Source organism: Callospermophilus lateralis, chromosome 15, assembly GCF_048772815.1.
Source record: "Callospermophilus lateralis isolate mCalLat2 chromosome 15, mCalLat2.hap1, whole genome shotgun sequence".
Classification (NCBI taxonomy): domain Eukaryota; kingdom Metazoa; phylum Chordata; class Mammalia; order Rodentia; family Sciuridae; genus Callospermophilus; species Callospermophilus lateralis.
The window spans coordinates 49,291,157-49,304,935 of NC_135319.1; the positions used below are offsets into that span (position 1 = coordinate 49,291,157).

General features: G+C 47.8%; 1 protein-coding gene across 1 annotated transcript in view; it reads right to left on the reverse strand.

Annotated features, from left to right (window-relative positions):
- The window catches only part of Dlg5 (discs large MAGUK scaffold protein 5), a 104,083-nt gene extending 101,553 nt beyond the window's left edge, over positions 1-2,530 (reverse strand). The window contains exon 1 of the mRNA XM_076834803.1: positions 2,227-2,530. Coding sequence (XP_076690918.1) covers positions 2,227-2,530 — 304 coding nt within the window. The remainder of the gene's footprint in view (positions 1-2,226) is intronic.
- Between the last annotated feature and the right edge of the window lie 11,249 nt (positions 2,531-13,779).

The following is a 13,779-nucleotide window of genomic DNA, read 5'->3' on the forward strand; positions in this document are numbered from 1 at the left end:
CCCGGATCATGGCCCCTTAGGGGTAAGACCAAAGCCTACATCCCCTTCAGCCAGAGCACCTCTTACACACTGTGCAATGCCCCATAAGAAGGGCTCCCTGATCTAAAGAAAAAAAGTTTGGGGACACTACTTCGGAGCAATCCATTCCTTGGGAAGACCCCAGCACCCCACTGTTTACTCACCACGTCACTCCTTTCCCCAAGAGGCTTCAGGTGGCATCTCGCCATTCCAAACACTATCCTAATTTTTTCCTAATGTATTAAATAAAATGAACTTAACTTCCCCTTGAAAGTTATTTTTCTAAGGATTTCGTGAAGCCACAGAACTCTGCATTGTGGGAAAACAGATCTGAAATCACTGGCCTTGGGGATAAAATCCAAACCCTACTCTATCCCTTTCTTGGCGGTCAGGACTAGCTCCTAGAACTTCTGCCTGAGGCCCCACCTTCTCCAGGAGGCCTGGTCAGGGTGGATCCAAATTAACAGCAATTCATCCACTAGGTTACCTAGACCAGAGACTGAAGCTAGCACTGATTCACACACATCCCAATGAAGACTTGAGTCCATACTCCAACTTCTGTGCTTCCTCCCTCTGAAAGATTTCTGGAGATAATCTTGGACAAACTTCCTCCTTCACAAAGACAGAAGTAATTAAAAAGAAAAAAAAAATTGCCCCATAAGACCCTTCCCCCATTCCTACCCTCAGGGCCACATACGACAGCCCCTTCTTAGCATCTTCCAAAGCACAATCCCAGGAAAGCACTGTATTTGCCAGAATGCAGCTTTGAGGAAGAGAGGTGTAAGAGAGTCGGTCACCCAAGGTGGAGACAGCAGGACTACTGATAGACAAGCTCTGCTATGTGGCGGACAGTTTAGATTCTCTATGTCAGTTTCCTTCAGCTATAAAAACTGAATGGAGATGGCCCATGTAGTTGAGAGCTATTACAAGGAACACCTTATAAAATCACTCCCTTAATAACTGAGGCTTTTAACAGCCACATAAATGGGTCTCTTTAGCCTTTGCCCTACAAGTTGCTAAGGGCAGTTTTTCAGCCCTCTCTGCTAACTTCTTTTTTCCTTTTACATATGTGTCTTCATTTATTTTTTATTTTATCCATCAGCTAACTCTCAAGGACAAGACTTAGAAAGGATGTACTTGCTGTTCCCTGGCTCTGAATGTGTTAAACAAAACAATATATCATAATTCAAAACTTGTGGCGCTCAATACTTTCTGAGCATTCCAGTCAGTCCAAGCTAGACTTTTCTCTCTGGGAAACAGGAAAAATAGCTAGTTTGCATGGTAGTAACAATTAACACTTGGTAAAGCAGAGTGCCTGCCACAACCATAGGTGCACAATAAATGTTAGTTCTGCTCCTTTCTCAGTGCAATGCTTTCTTCCTGGCATCCACAGTCCTTGATCCGTCCAGAACAAGACTAGCACTCCTCACAGACTCCCAGCAGTACCCCTTCCCTATAGGCACACTGAAAAATCATTCACTTCCAAGAAGGGGTTTCCAAAGGGTACCAGCCACCAACCTTCCTCCGCAGGCAGCTCAGTGCTCTCGGGAGAGAACTGAGCTCCACCAACCACTACTAAGATTTTCCCATGTTGCAATGCAACTTCCCCAACTTTTCCCGACCCAGTTTCCAAAGAAACCTGGGCAGGCTTTGTGCAAAATCAACCACAAGTCTGGATGAGCTGAGATTGAACTTCGGGAAGAGGGAAGGGAGCTGGGTCAAAAAGTGAAAAGTACCACGAGTCCTGAAAGCGGGTGGCAGGGACCAAAATGCAGTTGCACTGGTCCTGGCTCAGGCTCCCTTCTTCTTGATTGTGCCACTGGTTAAATGCTAGCACAGGCTGCCAAGGGACTAGCGGACGGTGAAGAGTCATAGAAAAGAAACCCAACGTCCCTCCAAGGCACCCCTCAACCCCGACGCCGCGACTGGACCTGGTGGCCTCCGGGGGACCCTGCAGCCGTGGCACCTGGGAGGGAGAAGGCCTGGGGGAGGGGCAGCATTGTTCACAGAGACCGGCGGGACTGGAGAAGGAGGTGTGAATTCGGGGTCCAGGCGTCGCCCGCTCCCCGCAGGGGCTAAAGGAGAGAAGGTGTCACTCGGGGCAATCGCCGTGTAGCGCAGGGGCCCCAGCGAGATCCCCCTCGGCAAGCTGCCGAGAGAAGGAATAGAGGTCGAGGCGAGAGGCCGCGGCGGGGGTCTGACACTCACCGGCGCCCTCGGCGGGCTGCGGCGGCCCGACGACGCCGTTCAGGTAGAGAATGGGCAGCAGGTGAGGCTGCGTCTTCTCCAGCGCCGCGCGCAGGTCCTGGAAGTGGTCCCGCTCCTTGGCCAGGAGCAGCTTGAGCAGCAGCTCCGCCTTGGCGCCTCCCGCCTCCTCGTCCAGCTGCCGCCGCTCGCCAGGGCTCAGCGCTCCCGCGGCCTCAAGCAGTCCGAGCACGGCTTCCACCTCCGTCATGGCCTGGGCCAGGCTCTGCTGACACTGGGCGAGCAGCTCCCGGCGCTGGGGCTCCATGGTGGCGGGCCGCGCCGCCCCGCCCCGCCGGACAGCGCCCGGGCTCCCCAAGGCAGGCGAGCGCCGGGGCGGCAGCCTTAGCGCGCCGGGAGCCGCGAGGCGGCGGGGGCCATGGGCCGGTGCCGGGCGGGCTGGGGCCCGGGGCGGCGGGCGGCTCAGCAGCGGCCACCTCCCGGGCTCCTGAGCGCAGCCATGTTGGCTGCAGCGGCGGCGGGACTAGAAGAGGAGGAGGAGGAGACGGAGGAGGAGAAGGAGGAGGCGGAGGTGGGGACCGCGGCCGGGGCGCGCCCCGAGGCCCGGCTCCAGCCGGGCATGCCCCCTCCCCCTCGCCTCGGCGCACGGCCCGCCTGCGCCGCCCCCCAACACACTACAACTCCGGGGGAAAGTCGCCGGGCCCCCGACGGCTCCGGCCCCGCTCGGTGACCGCCTCAGCCCGTGCGCCCGGCCCGGCTCACCGGGGCCCCGCAGCCGCCGCCCGCGCCGCCATGGCCCGCGCCCCGCGCCGCCGCCGGCCCGCCCCTCCTGGCCCTCCCCTCTCCCGGCCGGCCTCCGGAGGCGGCGGCGAGCGAAGGGATGGACCTAGAGGAGGGGTCCCGCCCCCGGCCGGCCTTCGAGGCTAGGACACCGCGCGGGCTAGCTCTGCCGGTCTCCCGAGGCCCAGGCGCAACCCGAGTCGGGGACGCCGAGTTAGGCCGGGCACATGGCCAGCCCCCAAGCTATTGGAGACCCCCTTCATAGAAATCCTGCCCCAATTCGGGGTTTCCAAAATAATGAACTCCAAAATCAAGCTCCGACCCAATGGAGAGGGGATCCCCGAAACTTGAACATCTTCAATTTAAGACCTCCCTGGAAACTGTGAGATTTCCACATTCCACGGAGCTGTTATATTGAAATTTTTCCAGTAAAAGCCCCTCAACTGAGACTCTGTTAATAGTTATCTTTCCCTCTTCTGCATCTGAACCCAGTTGGTCCTACAGTGTAAAGGGGTTTGGATGCTGGAGGAGGAAAGTTGTGTTGCTAGACAAGAAGAGTGGTCAGGGTTGGCTGTGGAGTCCCTGATCTTGATAGTAGGAGAGGGGCTCTCTAGATATCCCCCCAGATTGCATTTCCTCTCAGGAGGAGGTAAAATGATGAGCTACCTTCTTCCCCTCTGACCCCCAGAGAATCCACAGACAGGCTCTAAAACCAAGAATTTCTGCCTTTCATTATAACCATCACAGACCACTATGCCCCTGACTGATGCCAAGGTCCTTCAAAGCTAGAATACCCAAGGGTTGCTCTAAGTAACCCTACCTACTCTACTCCTAGTGTAGAGGGCCATCCCAGAGCCACCTCAAATGTCTGCTTATAATACACAATCTCATTTTCAAATATTTGCTAGCTGGTGACTTTTTCTACTGACTGTCCATCACTTCCGTCCCCATGCTTCTTTTCTTCCCAGCAAAAGCACAGTCTTCTTAAATATTCTGCTTCTTTGATGGGAGAAATCATGTTTGTTTAATGGGAACAAACTCTTCTACATAAGATTTAGGACAAGAGTACCAGAATTTGCCCCTCAGGAGCTGAGCGTGGTGACTCATATCCCAGCAACTGAGGGATGCTAAGGCAGGAAGATGGAATCCGGAGTTCAAGATCAGCCTCAGCACTCACTGAGGCCCTAAGCAACTTAGTGAGACCCTATCTTAAAATAAAAAATAAAAAGAGCTGGGATGTGGCTCAGAGATAAAGTGCCAAAAAAAAAAAAAAAAAGAATTGCTCTTCAGTCTTACACTCTTCTCTAAATAGTTGTACAATGTGGGAGCAAATCAATTACCCTTGCTCACCTGTTCTCTCTTCAAAGACAGAGGAAGGGGAAATAATTAGATCAGGGATTCTAAGTCTTGAACTTGAATAAAACCAAGAGTGTCAATGAAGCTTTTTGTATTTTTCTGGGACGGAGGCCCATAGCTACACTGAATTTTTATTTTATTTTTTTATTTTTGTGGTGCTGGGGATTGAACCCAGGGCCTTGTGCATGTGAGGCAAGCACTCTACCAACTGAGCTATATCCCCAGCCCATACATTGAATTATTTAAGGCCAATGTGACTGACCATGGACTCCAATATAGTGGAACTACTTAAAGATACCTCCCTGCTCAACCAGTCTGGGCTTCTACTGCTGAACAGGTTTTAAGAGAGTGGAGGCTAGCTATAGTGCCAGAGTCCCGCAAGGGTCCCAAGCTCCTCCCTCCTTCTCCTGCCCCTAAGACATCGTTCCTCTTTCTGGTCATCACTTCCCTTATAGCATCCACAGTTTCAAAATCATCTTCAAGATATTCACTTTTCAGAGAACATGTGGAACATCTGTTCTCAGTTGGATGAATAGAAATCCAAATGACAAAAGGAAGGTAGAAGTGGAGATGGCAGAAGAGGAAAAGTTGGAGACTAATTTGGTTTATGGTTAGAACCAATTGTAAGTCCCAAATCCAAAGGGTATCTGAAACAGGAGGGGACAGGAGACATGGTCTCTCAGAAGCTCTGTGAGGAGAATGTGTGTTTCTTCCCTGGAAGCCTTCCCAAGAAGCAGTGAGGAAGCCCAGTGACACAGAATGACCTCATTTAAACTTGATTACATCTGTAAAGACCCTATTTCCAGATAAGGTCACATTCATAGATACTAACATTTAGTATCTTTTTGAACATATCTTTTGGTGGTGGTGGGGACACAATTCAACCCAGTACTAGGCACAAAGGATGTTGTGTATAGGAGGTACTCCAAAGAATAGATGCTTTCTCCCAGTGTCTGGGCAGTGATCAACACTCTTTTTGTAAATCTTTACTTTTAGCAAACTCTTGGAGTTTATGCAAAACATGAACCCTGGAGGAGATTGTTTGGTTAAGTTTTAGGATTGCTTTAACTAATGACCTTGATATGACTTTACTTCTGTAGGTTTTTGTTTGTTTCAGTGTTGGGGCTCAAATCTAGGACTTTGCATATGGTAATCAAGCACTCTACCTAGCCCTATTTCTGTTCCATACTTTTATATTCTTTGGAGTACCTCCTATACACAGCCTCCTTTGTACTTAATATTGGGTTGAACTGTGTCCCCACCACCACCAAAAGATATGTTCAAGTCCTAAGTGCTAGGACTTGACCTCATCTGACCTTATCTGGAAATAGGGTCTTTACAGATGTAATCAAGTTTAAATGAGATCATTCTATGTCATTGTGCTGTGTATCTATCCCTTTCGTCAATACCAGTCTTGTTTACTGTTGCTTTGTAAGAAATTTTGAAATCAGGAAGTGAGAGTCCTCCTAATTTGTTATGGGTTTTATTTTTTTCTTTTCTTCTAGGTTGCCACCATTAATCTGTCTCTTAAAATCAATATGAATTTTAGTATCAGCTTGTTAGTTTTTATAAAAAAACTAATCTGTAATTCTGATAGGGATTGCAATGATTCTATAGAATAATTTGGAGATTATTGCTATCTTAACGATATTATATCCATGAGCATTTATTTAGTAGGTTTCTTTTTTGTTCTGGGGACTGAATCCAGGCACTTTATCACTAAGCTACATCTCCAGTCCTTTTTATGTTTTTTATATTGAGACAAGGTCTTACTGAGGTGCTCAGGCTGGCCTAGAACTTGCAATCCTCCTGTCTTATCCTCCAGAGTCGCTGGGAGTATAGGTGGGCACTGCTGCACCCAAGAGTGTTTTTAATATTTTTCAACAATGTTTTGTAGTTTCCCAGAGACAAGTTTTATACTTCTTCCATTGCATTAGTATTTTATTGTTTTTAAAACTATTGTACATTTTTTTCTTAATTTCATTGTCAATTTGTTCGTTGCATTTGAAAAAATATTAATGATTTTTATATTTTAATAACAAGGTCATACTGGATTAGAGTGGGACCCTATTCAATGACTGGTGTTCTTATAAGAAGAGCAAAAATTCAGGCACAGAGGCACACCCACAGGGAAGAATGCCAGGTAAGGAGGAGGCAGAGACTGGAGAGAGATTTTCTACAAGCCAAAAAGAAAACTGGAGAGACCCCTAGAAGCCAGGAGAGAGACCTGGAGCAGAGGCTCCCTGAGAGACTCCAGAAGAAACCAACCTTGCTCACTCCTTGCTTTTAGATTTCTGACTGCAAGGACCATAAGCCAGGAAGTTCTTGTCTTGAGTCCCCCAGTCTCCCAGCTCTGGGAGGCTCCTGCATGTGCCTTCAGGATGGCAGTGTGAAGGAGAAGGTGGCATCCCCACTTCACAGATTGCCCCCATCCCTCACCCTTCCACTGCTGAGTATTTCCCCACAGATTTCCCCACTGGTCTTAGAAAAGGAGGCTCCCTCCTCCTTGAGCAGAGCCCTGCCTTGCTCTGGACCATCCCTGCGTACTATCCCTGCCTCACCGTCTACCTGTGTTCTGCCAGCCTCCTTCCCCCTTCTCAAAGATCCTCCCTGTTCTGCTCCCCTTTCCTTAGGAAGGAAGGGACTCCCATGTCAGTGCTCTGGTTGGCACTTTGGAATCCTGCTTGGACCACAGCTCCCCACAGGGGACAACTGCGGTTTCCCATGAATCTTCGGATGCCACCCGTGGGGCCTTTCCTTCACACCCCGGCTTGCCCCGTCCCATGAGACATCTTCCCTTCTAGATCATCCTCCTGGCACACTCTCTCTCCTTTCTCTCTGAGGCTGACTCCAGTCCTCTTCTACCCACATGCCCCTTCCCTCCTCTAAAGGGAAAGTTGTACGTGACGCTGACTGGTAGTGTCCCCAGGGTGGCTACTTACCTTTCTGGAGCCTATATTTCTGCATCTTTAAATTGGGAACGAACATCACCCATAGGTAGGGTTTTAGGAGAATTAAATAATAGCACTGACATGCCGGGTGCTTTGGCACATGCCTGTAATCCCAGCGGCTTGGAAGGCTGAGGCAGGAGGATCATGAATTCAAAGCCAGCCTCAGCAACAGCGAGGTGCTAAGCAACTCTGTGAGACCCTATCTCTAATAAAATACAAATAGGACTGGGGATGCGGCTCAGTGGTTGAGTGTCCCTGAGTTCAATTTCTGGTTCCCCAAAGGAAAAAAAAAAAAGAAATCCTAAACAATAGCACTTAAAGGAGCCCTTGACAATTCCTGGCATGGGTCGGGGGGCATGTGAATTCCCCAATATGGCACTCATGCAGGCCTCTACTGCTGGTCAGAATGCCAGAATGAAAGGTTTGCTTAGCCACTTACTAGCTGGATAAAGTTAGATAGACTTCTCTGTGCTTCAGTTTTGCCATGCGTAAAATAGAAATGTCCAACCACTTGCAGTGGCACACATTTACAATCCCAGAGACTCCCAAGGCTGAGGCAGGAGGATTGCAAGTTAGCAGCTAGCCTCCACAATTTAGCAAGCCCCTGTCTCAAAAATAAAAATAACTGGGGATGTAACTCAGTGGTAAATTGCCCCTGGTTCCATTCCAGTATGCCCACAAAAAATAGAGATGTTGATAATAGTATCACAGTACTGCTCCATCCAGGGTAATTGCCACTTCTTCTGGCATCCCTGTAGGAAGACCGAGTCTGCAGTGTGTGGCAACAGGTTTTACACAGACGTTTGCAGTTTCCTGGATGAACGGGTTGGATTCTGGCTCAAAGATTCCATTTATCTCGAGTTTAGATGGTGAACTCAGAGGCCCCTTGGACTTTATTCTCTGCTGTATCTCCTTAACTCTGCACCAGATATAGGTGCTCAAAAATTTTACTTTTTTTTGTACTGGGGATTGAACCCAGGGGCCCTTTACCACTGGGCTACATCCCCAGCCCCCCACTCCTTTTGTTTGTTTGTTTGTTTGTTTGTACCCAGGGTCTCACTAAATTGCCAAAGCTAGACTCAGAGCTCACAATCCTCTTGCCTCACTGTCATGAATAGCTAGGATTAAAAAGAAAAAAATAGCTGGAATTGCAGGCTGATACCACTGTTTTTTTTTAACTCCTCTGTATTTATTACTATTTTTAAAAAATATTTTTTAGTTGTTGATGGATCTTTGTTTTTTTTTATTTATTTATTTGTATGTGGTGCTGAGAATCGAACCCAGTGTGTCACACATGCTAGGCAAGTGCTCTACCACTGAACTACAATCCCAACCCATGTATTTATTACTCTAAATAAAGCAGAATGTTGACTTGAGTACTACCTATTTCCATTCATAAGCCTTACTGAGTTAACTATTTTTGTTGTTGTTGTTACTAGGGGAGTGAACTCAGGAGTATTCAACCACTGAGCCACATCTCCAGCCCTATTTTGTATTTTATTTAGAGACAAGGTCTCACTGAGTTGCTTAGGGCCTCACCTTTGTTGATGCTGGCTTCGAACTTGGGATTCTCCTGTCTTAGCCTCCTGAGCCTGGGATGACAGACGTGTGCCACGGTGCCCAGCTCTGCTTTAGTTTTTGAATGGCTTTGTAACACACCTAAGGGAGGAATAAGTTTTGTTCCTCTAAATATGTTTCTTTGGAAAACAAGCCCTAGAGAGTCCCCCAGCCAGTTATTTCAGTTTAACATACTTGATTCTAGAGGACTAGCACATGCACAGTGGGAAACTACAAGGGATGGAGCCACTTTAACAAATATTTTTCTTAAACATGGAGGTCTATCTTGGAACACTTCAGGGACAAAAGATTTGGTCTGGTCTACAAAGGGATACAACTGGTTGGTAGCAAACACTTTAGACCACAAAGTTAATAATAGGTTCCATGTCTTAGAACAAACGTCTCAACCTGTTAAAAAGACTAATACCACTTTGAAGGAGGGCTTCAATGCAAATCTCTTTAGTTCATTCATACATTCATTCATCTATTAATTTAAAATTATCTATTGGTTGGGCCGGATGGCACATGCCTGTAATCCCAGTGGCTCTGGAGACTGAGGCAGGAGGATTGCAAATTCAAAGCCAGCTTTAGTAACAGCGAGGTGCTAAGCAACTCAATGAGACCCTGTCTCTAAATAAAATACAAAATAGGGCTGGGGATGTGGCTCAGTGGAGTGCCCCTGTTCAATCCCCACTACCCACCCACCCCCAAATAAACAACAAAAAGTATCCATCGAGGGGCTGGGTATAGTGCACGTACCTATAATTCCAGCCACTCAGGAGATTGAGGCAGGAAGATTGCAAGTTCAAGGCTAGCCTTGGCAACTTAGTGAGAACTTCTCAAAAGAAAAAAAAAAAAGAAGAAGGTTGAGGATGTAGGGATGTAGCTGAGTGGTCAAGCATTCCTGGGTTCAGTTCTCAGTGCTGCAACATAAAACAAACAAACAAAAAAACCACCAGTATCAGCAGTCTGGGGGTGCAGCTCAGTGGTGGACACCTACTTTGCAGGTGTCCAGCCCTGTGTTCATTCCCCTGCACAATGACAACAACAACACAACACACACACACACACACACACACACACACACACACACACGAAGTATCAGCTTAAAAACAAGAATTTGGGAAGGTGGGCAGCTCAAAAGAAATGACATAAAGCCACCTCTGGGGGGCTAGGCACCAGGAGCCCAGCGCTTTCCTGCCTAACCCTGCACAAAAGCTTACTAGATCCTACTAAAGATGTCCCTGCTCAGACCAGTGCGACAGGCAGCAAGACAGATGTGGCCCCCAGGGCACAGCCCTTCCAGTTTCTGCAAGCACAGTCCTGCCTGGGAGCCTGAACCTTCTCATTCAGAGGCAGTTCTTCACATTTCCACTGAGAGGTGAACCTGCTGTGGGGCGCCATCTGAGCCTTACTAGCCTCCTGGCAAAAGGGTTTGATGTCCCTGCTACTTGCTGTCATTGTAACTTTCTATATCCCGCTTATTAACATTTGTCAACTAGTATTGTTACACTGACCAATTTACTTCTCTATCTCCCAGTGGTAGGCAGAATCCCCACCCCCAGAATTGACACCCATGCCCTAAATTCCTGGGATCTGTGAATAGGTTTTGTTCCATAGCTAAAGGGGCTTTGCAGATGTGATTAAGATTATGGACTTAAAATCCAGAGAGTATCCTGGATTACCCAGGTGGGTCCAACCTAATCACATGAGCTCTTAAAAACAGCATTTTTCTCAGGCTGGGGGCAGAAGGGGAAGGCAGAGAGATTCCAAGCATGAGAAGGGTTTGATTAATCATTGCTGACTGTGAAATGTGAGGGTTCAGATGCAAGGACCAGAGAGGCTCTAGGAGTTCAGTGTGGTCGCCAGCTGACAACCAGTCAGAAATGGGGACTTCCGTCCTAGGGCTGCAAGGAATTGGATTCTGTCAACGACCTGAATGAGCTTGGAAGTGAATTCTTCCTAGCACCTCCCATAAGATCCCAGCCAGCCATCTCCTTGTTTTTAGTCTTGTGAAAGAGACCCCGAGCAGAGAAACCAGCCAAGCTCACCTGCACCTCTGCTTTCCAGTGCTATAATATACTGGAAATTTTGTTATGGCAGCAATAGATGACTAACAATTTCCGACGGAACAGGAGCTCTGCTGGGGCAGGAGTGACATTGATTTATTCATTGCTCCACCCCACAGACCTAACCATAGCTCCTTGCACTTGACAAACACTCAGCACAGTGCATTGCCTGGATGAATGGAAGCCTCCCCTTCCACCAGGACTGACTTTTGGAGTAATTATTTGAGGCAGAATCTGCTGTTCCACCAGTGATTGGAGGTGAAGCTTTCAAGTAAAGACACCTAGACACTGGGCCCTGTCTGCAGGCTGAGTGAGCTGAAGCCCCAGGGGCCCCAGTCCCTGGATTTTATGTTCCAATGAATGAGCAACAGCTGTTGCTGGAGAAACAGTTCCTGGAGCTCAGCTCCACGTGTGTGGCTCCTTGGGAAGTCAGCAAGTCTGCCCGCCAGAGTGGATATGCAAGAATGTAGGGGCATCCAGCACAGGCCTGGGACCATTTCCATGTGAGTGTGGGCAGTATGAGTGCAAACTCAGGCTTGTGAGGGTGTGCAGCCATGGGTGTGTGTGCCCGGAGAAGCAGTCCTTCCTAGGATGGGTGCTCTGTCCCACCCAGGAAATCACAGGTGGCCCAACATCTGAGAGGTAGCATTTAAAAGAGTTTCTTTGAAAATTTCCTTAAAAGAATTACTACCCCAAGATGCTAAAAATGGAATTCTATTTGTAAAAATGCATAAATTCACACAACTTTTTAGGAATACTATGACTCTGAAATAAACTAGACAAGTTAGAAAAAAAAAAAAAATGACCTTAAGCTTGGCTCTTGTTAGTTTCTCAAATATTGAAGACATTTTCCTTACAGACTGATTTTGTTCTTAGTTCAGGAGTGGCTCAGAGGATTTGTTTTTTTTAATATTTTTTTAGTTGTCAATGGACCCTTATTTTATTTATATGTAGTGCTGAGAATAGAACCCAGTGTCTCAACATATGCTAGGCAAGCGCTCTACTACTGAGCCACAACTCCAGGCCCAGCTCAGAGGGCTTTAAAAGGGGATCTAGGAGAGGCCCATTACTAGTAATGCATCTTGCCCTGCAGAGTACGTGGAGCAAGGCAGGATTCTGGGATCAGAGATTCAAAGCATTGCAGAACCTTAGATTAATTCTTAGGAAGGATTAACTAATAGCTAAATAAATAACTATTTACTGAGAGGCTACTGTGTGCCACATGCTAGGCTAACCCTAAGTCTAACCAACCTCACTTTGCAAACAAATTGCTAAGAAAATGCCCCAAACCCAAGTCAATTATTGTTTATCACCCAAATTCACTGCTCTTTTTCCTGGAACCCAGGCTCTCCATTTTGAGAACTATTCTCATTTCCCCTAGAATCTTTACAGGGTCCCCACTGCATTCAGGACAAAGCAGAGCTCCCCAGATGGATGCCCGAGGCTGGCTGTCATCTGACTCCATCTCTGATCAGTCCAGCCATGCTCCAGCAGCTGACCCACTCTGCTGTATGATGTGCCCCTCTCCCTGTTCTTGCCCACTTCTCTGCCTCCTCTTCACCTGCCCAGACTCCTCTCATTCCTTCAGGCCAGGAGCAACCCCCACCGCCCCTGCTTTTCCTCCTCAGAAGTCCCAATGTGCTTTTGCTTCAAATTTTCTTCCCCCTTCTGCCATTGTCTATTACTACCCATGGTTTGTGAGTTTTCCTGGGATGTGCTCTGCCTGGAAGTCAGGAGCCTCTGCATTATCGATCCTTCACAGTGCCTCTGCTAGTGGAAATCTGGAGTACATGCTTCAGAAATGCTTGAGGGTTGATGGCAGATGCAGTGGCTAATCCCAGCAACTTGGGAGGCTGAGGCAGGATTGCAAGCTCAAGGCTGGTCTCAACAAATTTAGCAAGATGCTTGCAACTTAGAGAGACCCTCTCTCAAATAAAATTTATTAATTTAAAAGGCTGAGGATGAGGCTCAGTGGTTAAGCAACCCTGGGTTTAATCCCCAGTACCGCCCCCCAACACACAAAATAAATAAATTAATAATAATAATAATAATAATAATAATAAAAACCCTTGAGGGTTGAAAGAACCAAAGTGAGGGAAAGTGGGCAAGGGACATAGAGGTAATTTCCACAGACACCCACTTAGGTCCTGCTTCCCCCAAATGAGCCACACTTGCTCTGACTCAGGAGCAGACATTTGCCTTCCTGGTACTCATAGCATTTTATCTATTTTTGGGACTGTGTTTAGCGACGGCCTCCCATGGACTATGTGCTCTGCAAAAAACCAGGTTCACCTCTGTGATCCCAGCATCTAGCCTGATAGGGGCTCACAACTATGAATTGAAAGAATGAATTGGGGGCTGAGGTTGTGGCTCAGTGGTAGAGCACTCGCCTAGTATGTGCAAGGCCCTGGGTTCGATCTTCAGCACCACATATAAATAAATAAATAAAACAAAGGTATTGTGTCCAACATCAACTTAAAAAAAAAAAAAAGAATAAATTGAGAAGGACGAGATCCCCTGTTCTGCTTGCTCGTGATTTGCACTCAGAGGCTCTCAACATTTGCTCTTCTCTAGTTTAGGCAGGGACTGGAGTGCGAGAATCAATGTCTTCAGGGTAAATAGGACCCTGGCCACAGAGCAAGTCAGAACCCTTTCTTGGGTGCTCGCTGTGTGGCAGGCACCCGTACAGATGCCTCACCTGCAGCCTCCGTGACTCCTCACAGCAGGCTGGAGACACCAGGACAGGCTCTACTGCACAGATGAGGGTCCTAGGGCTCAGCACTCTACTCCTCCCCGCTGTGCATGGCACTCATCTTGCAAAGGGGAAAAATCTCTAACCGGGC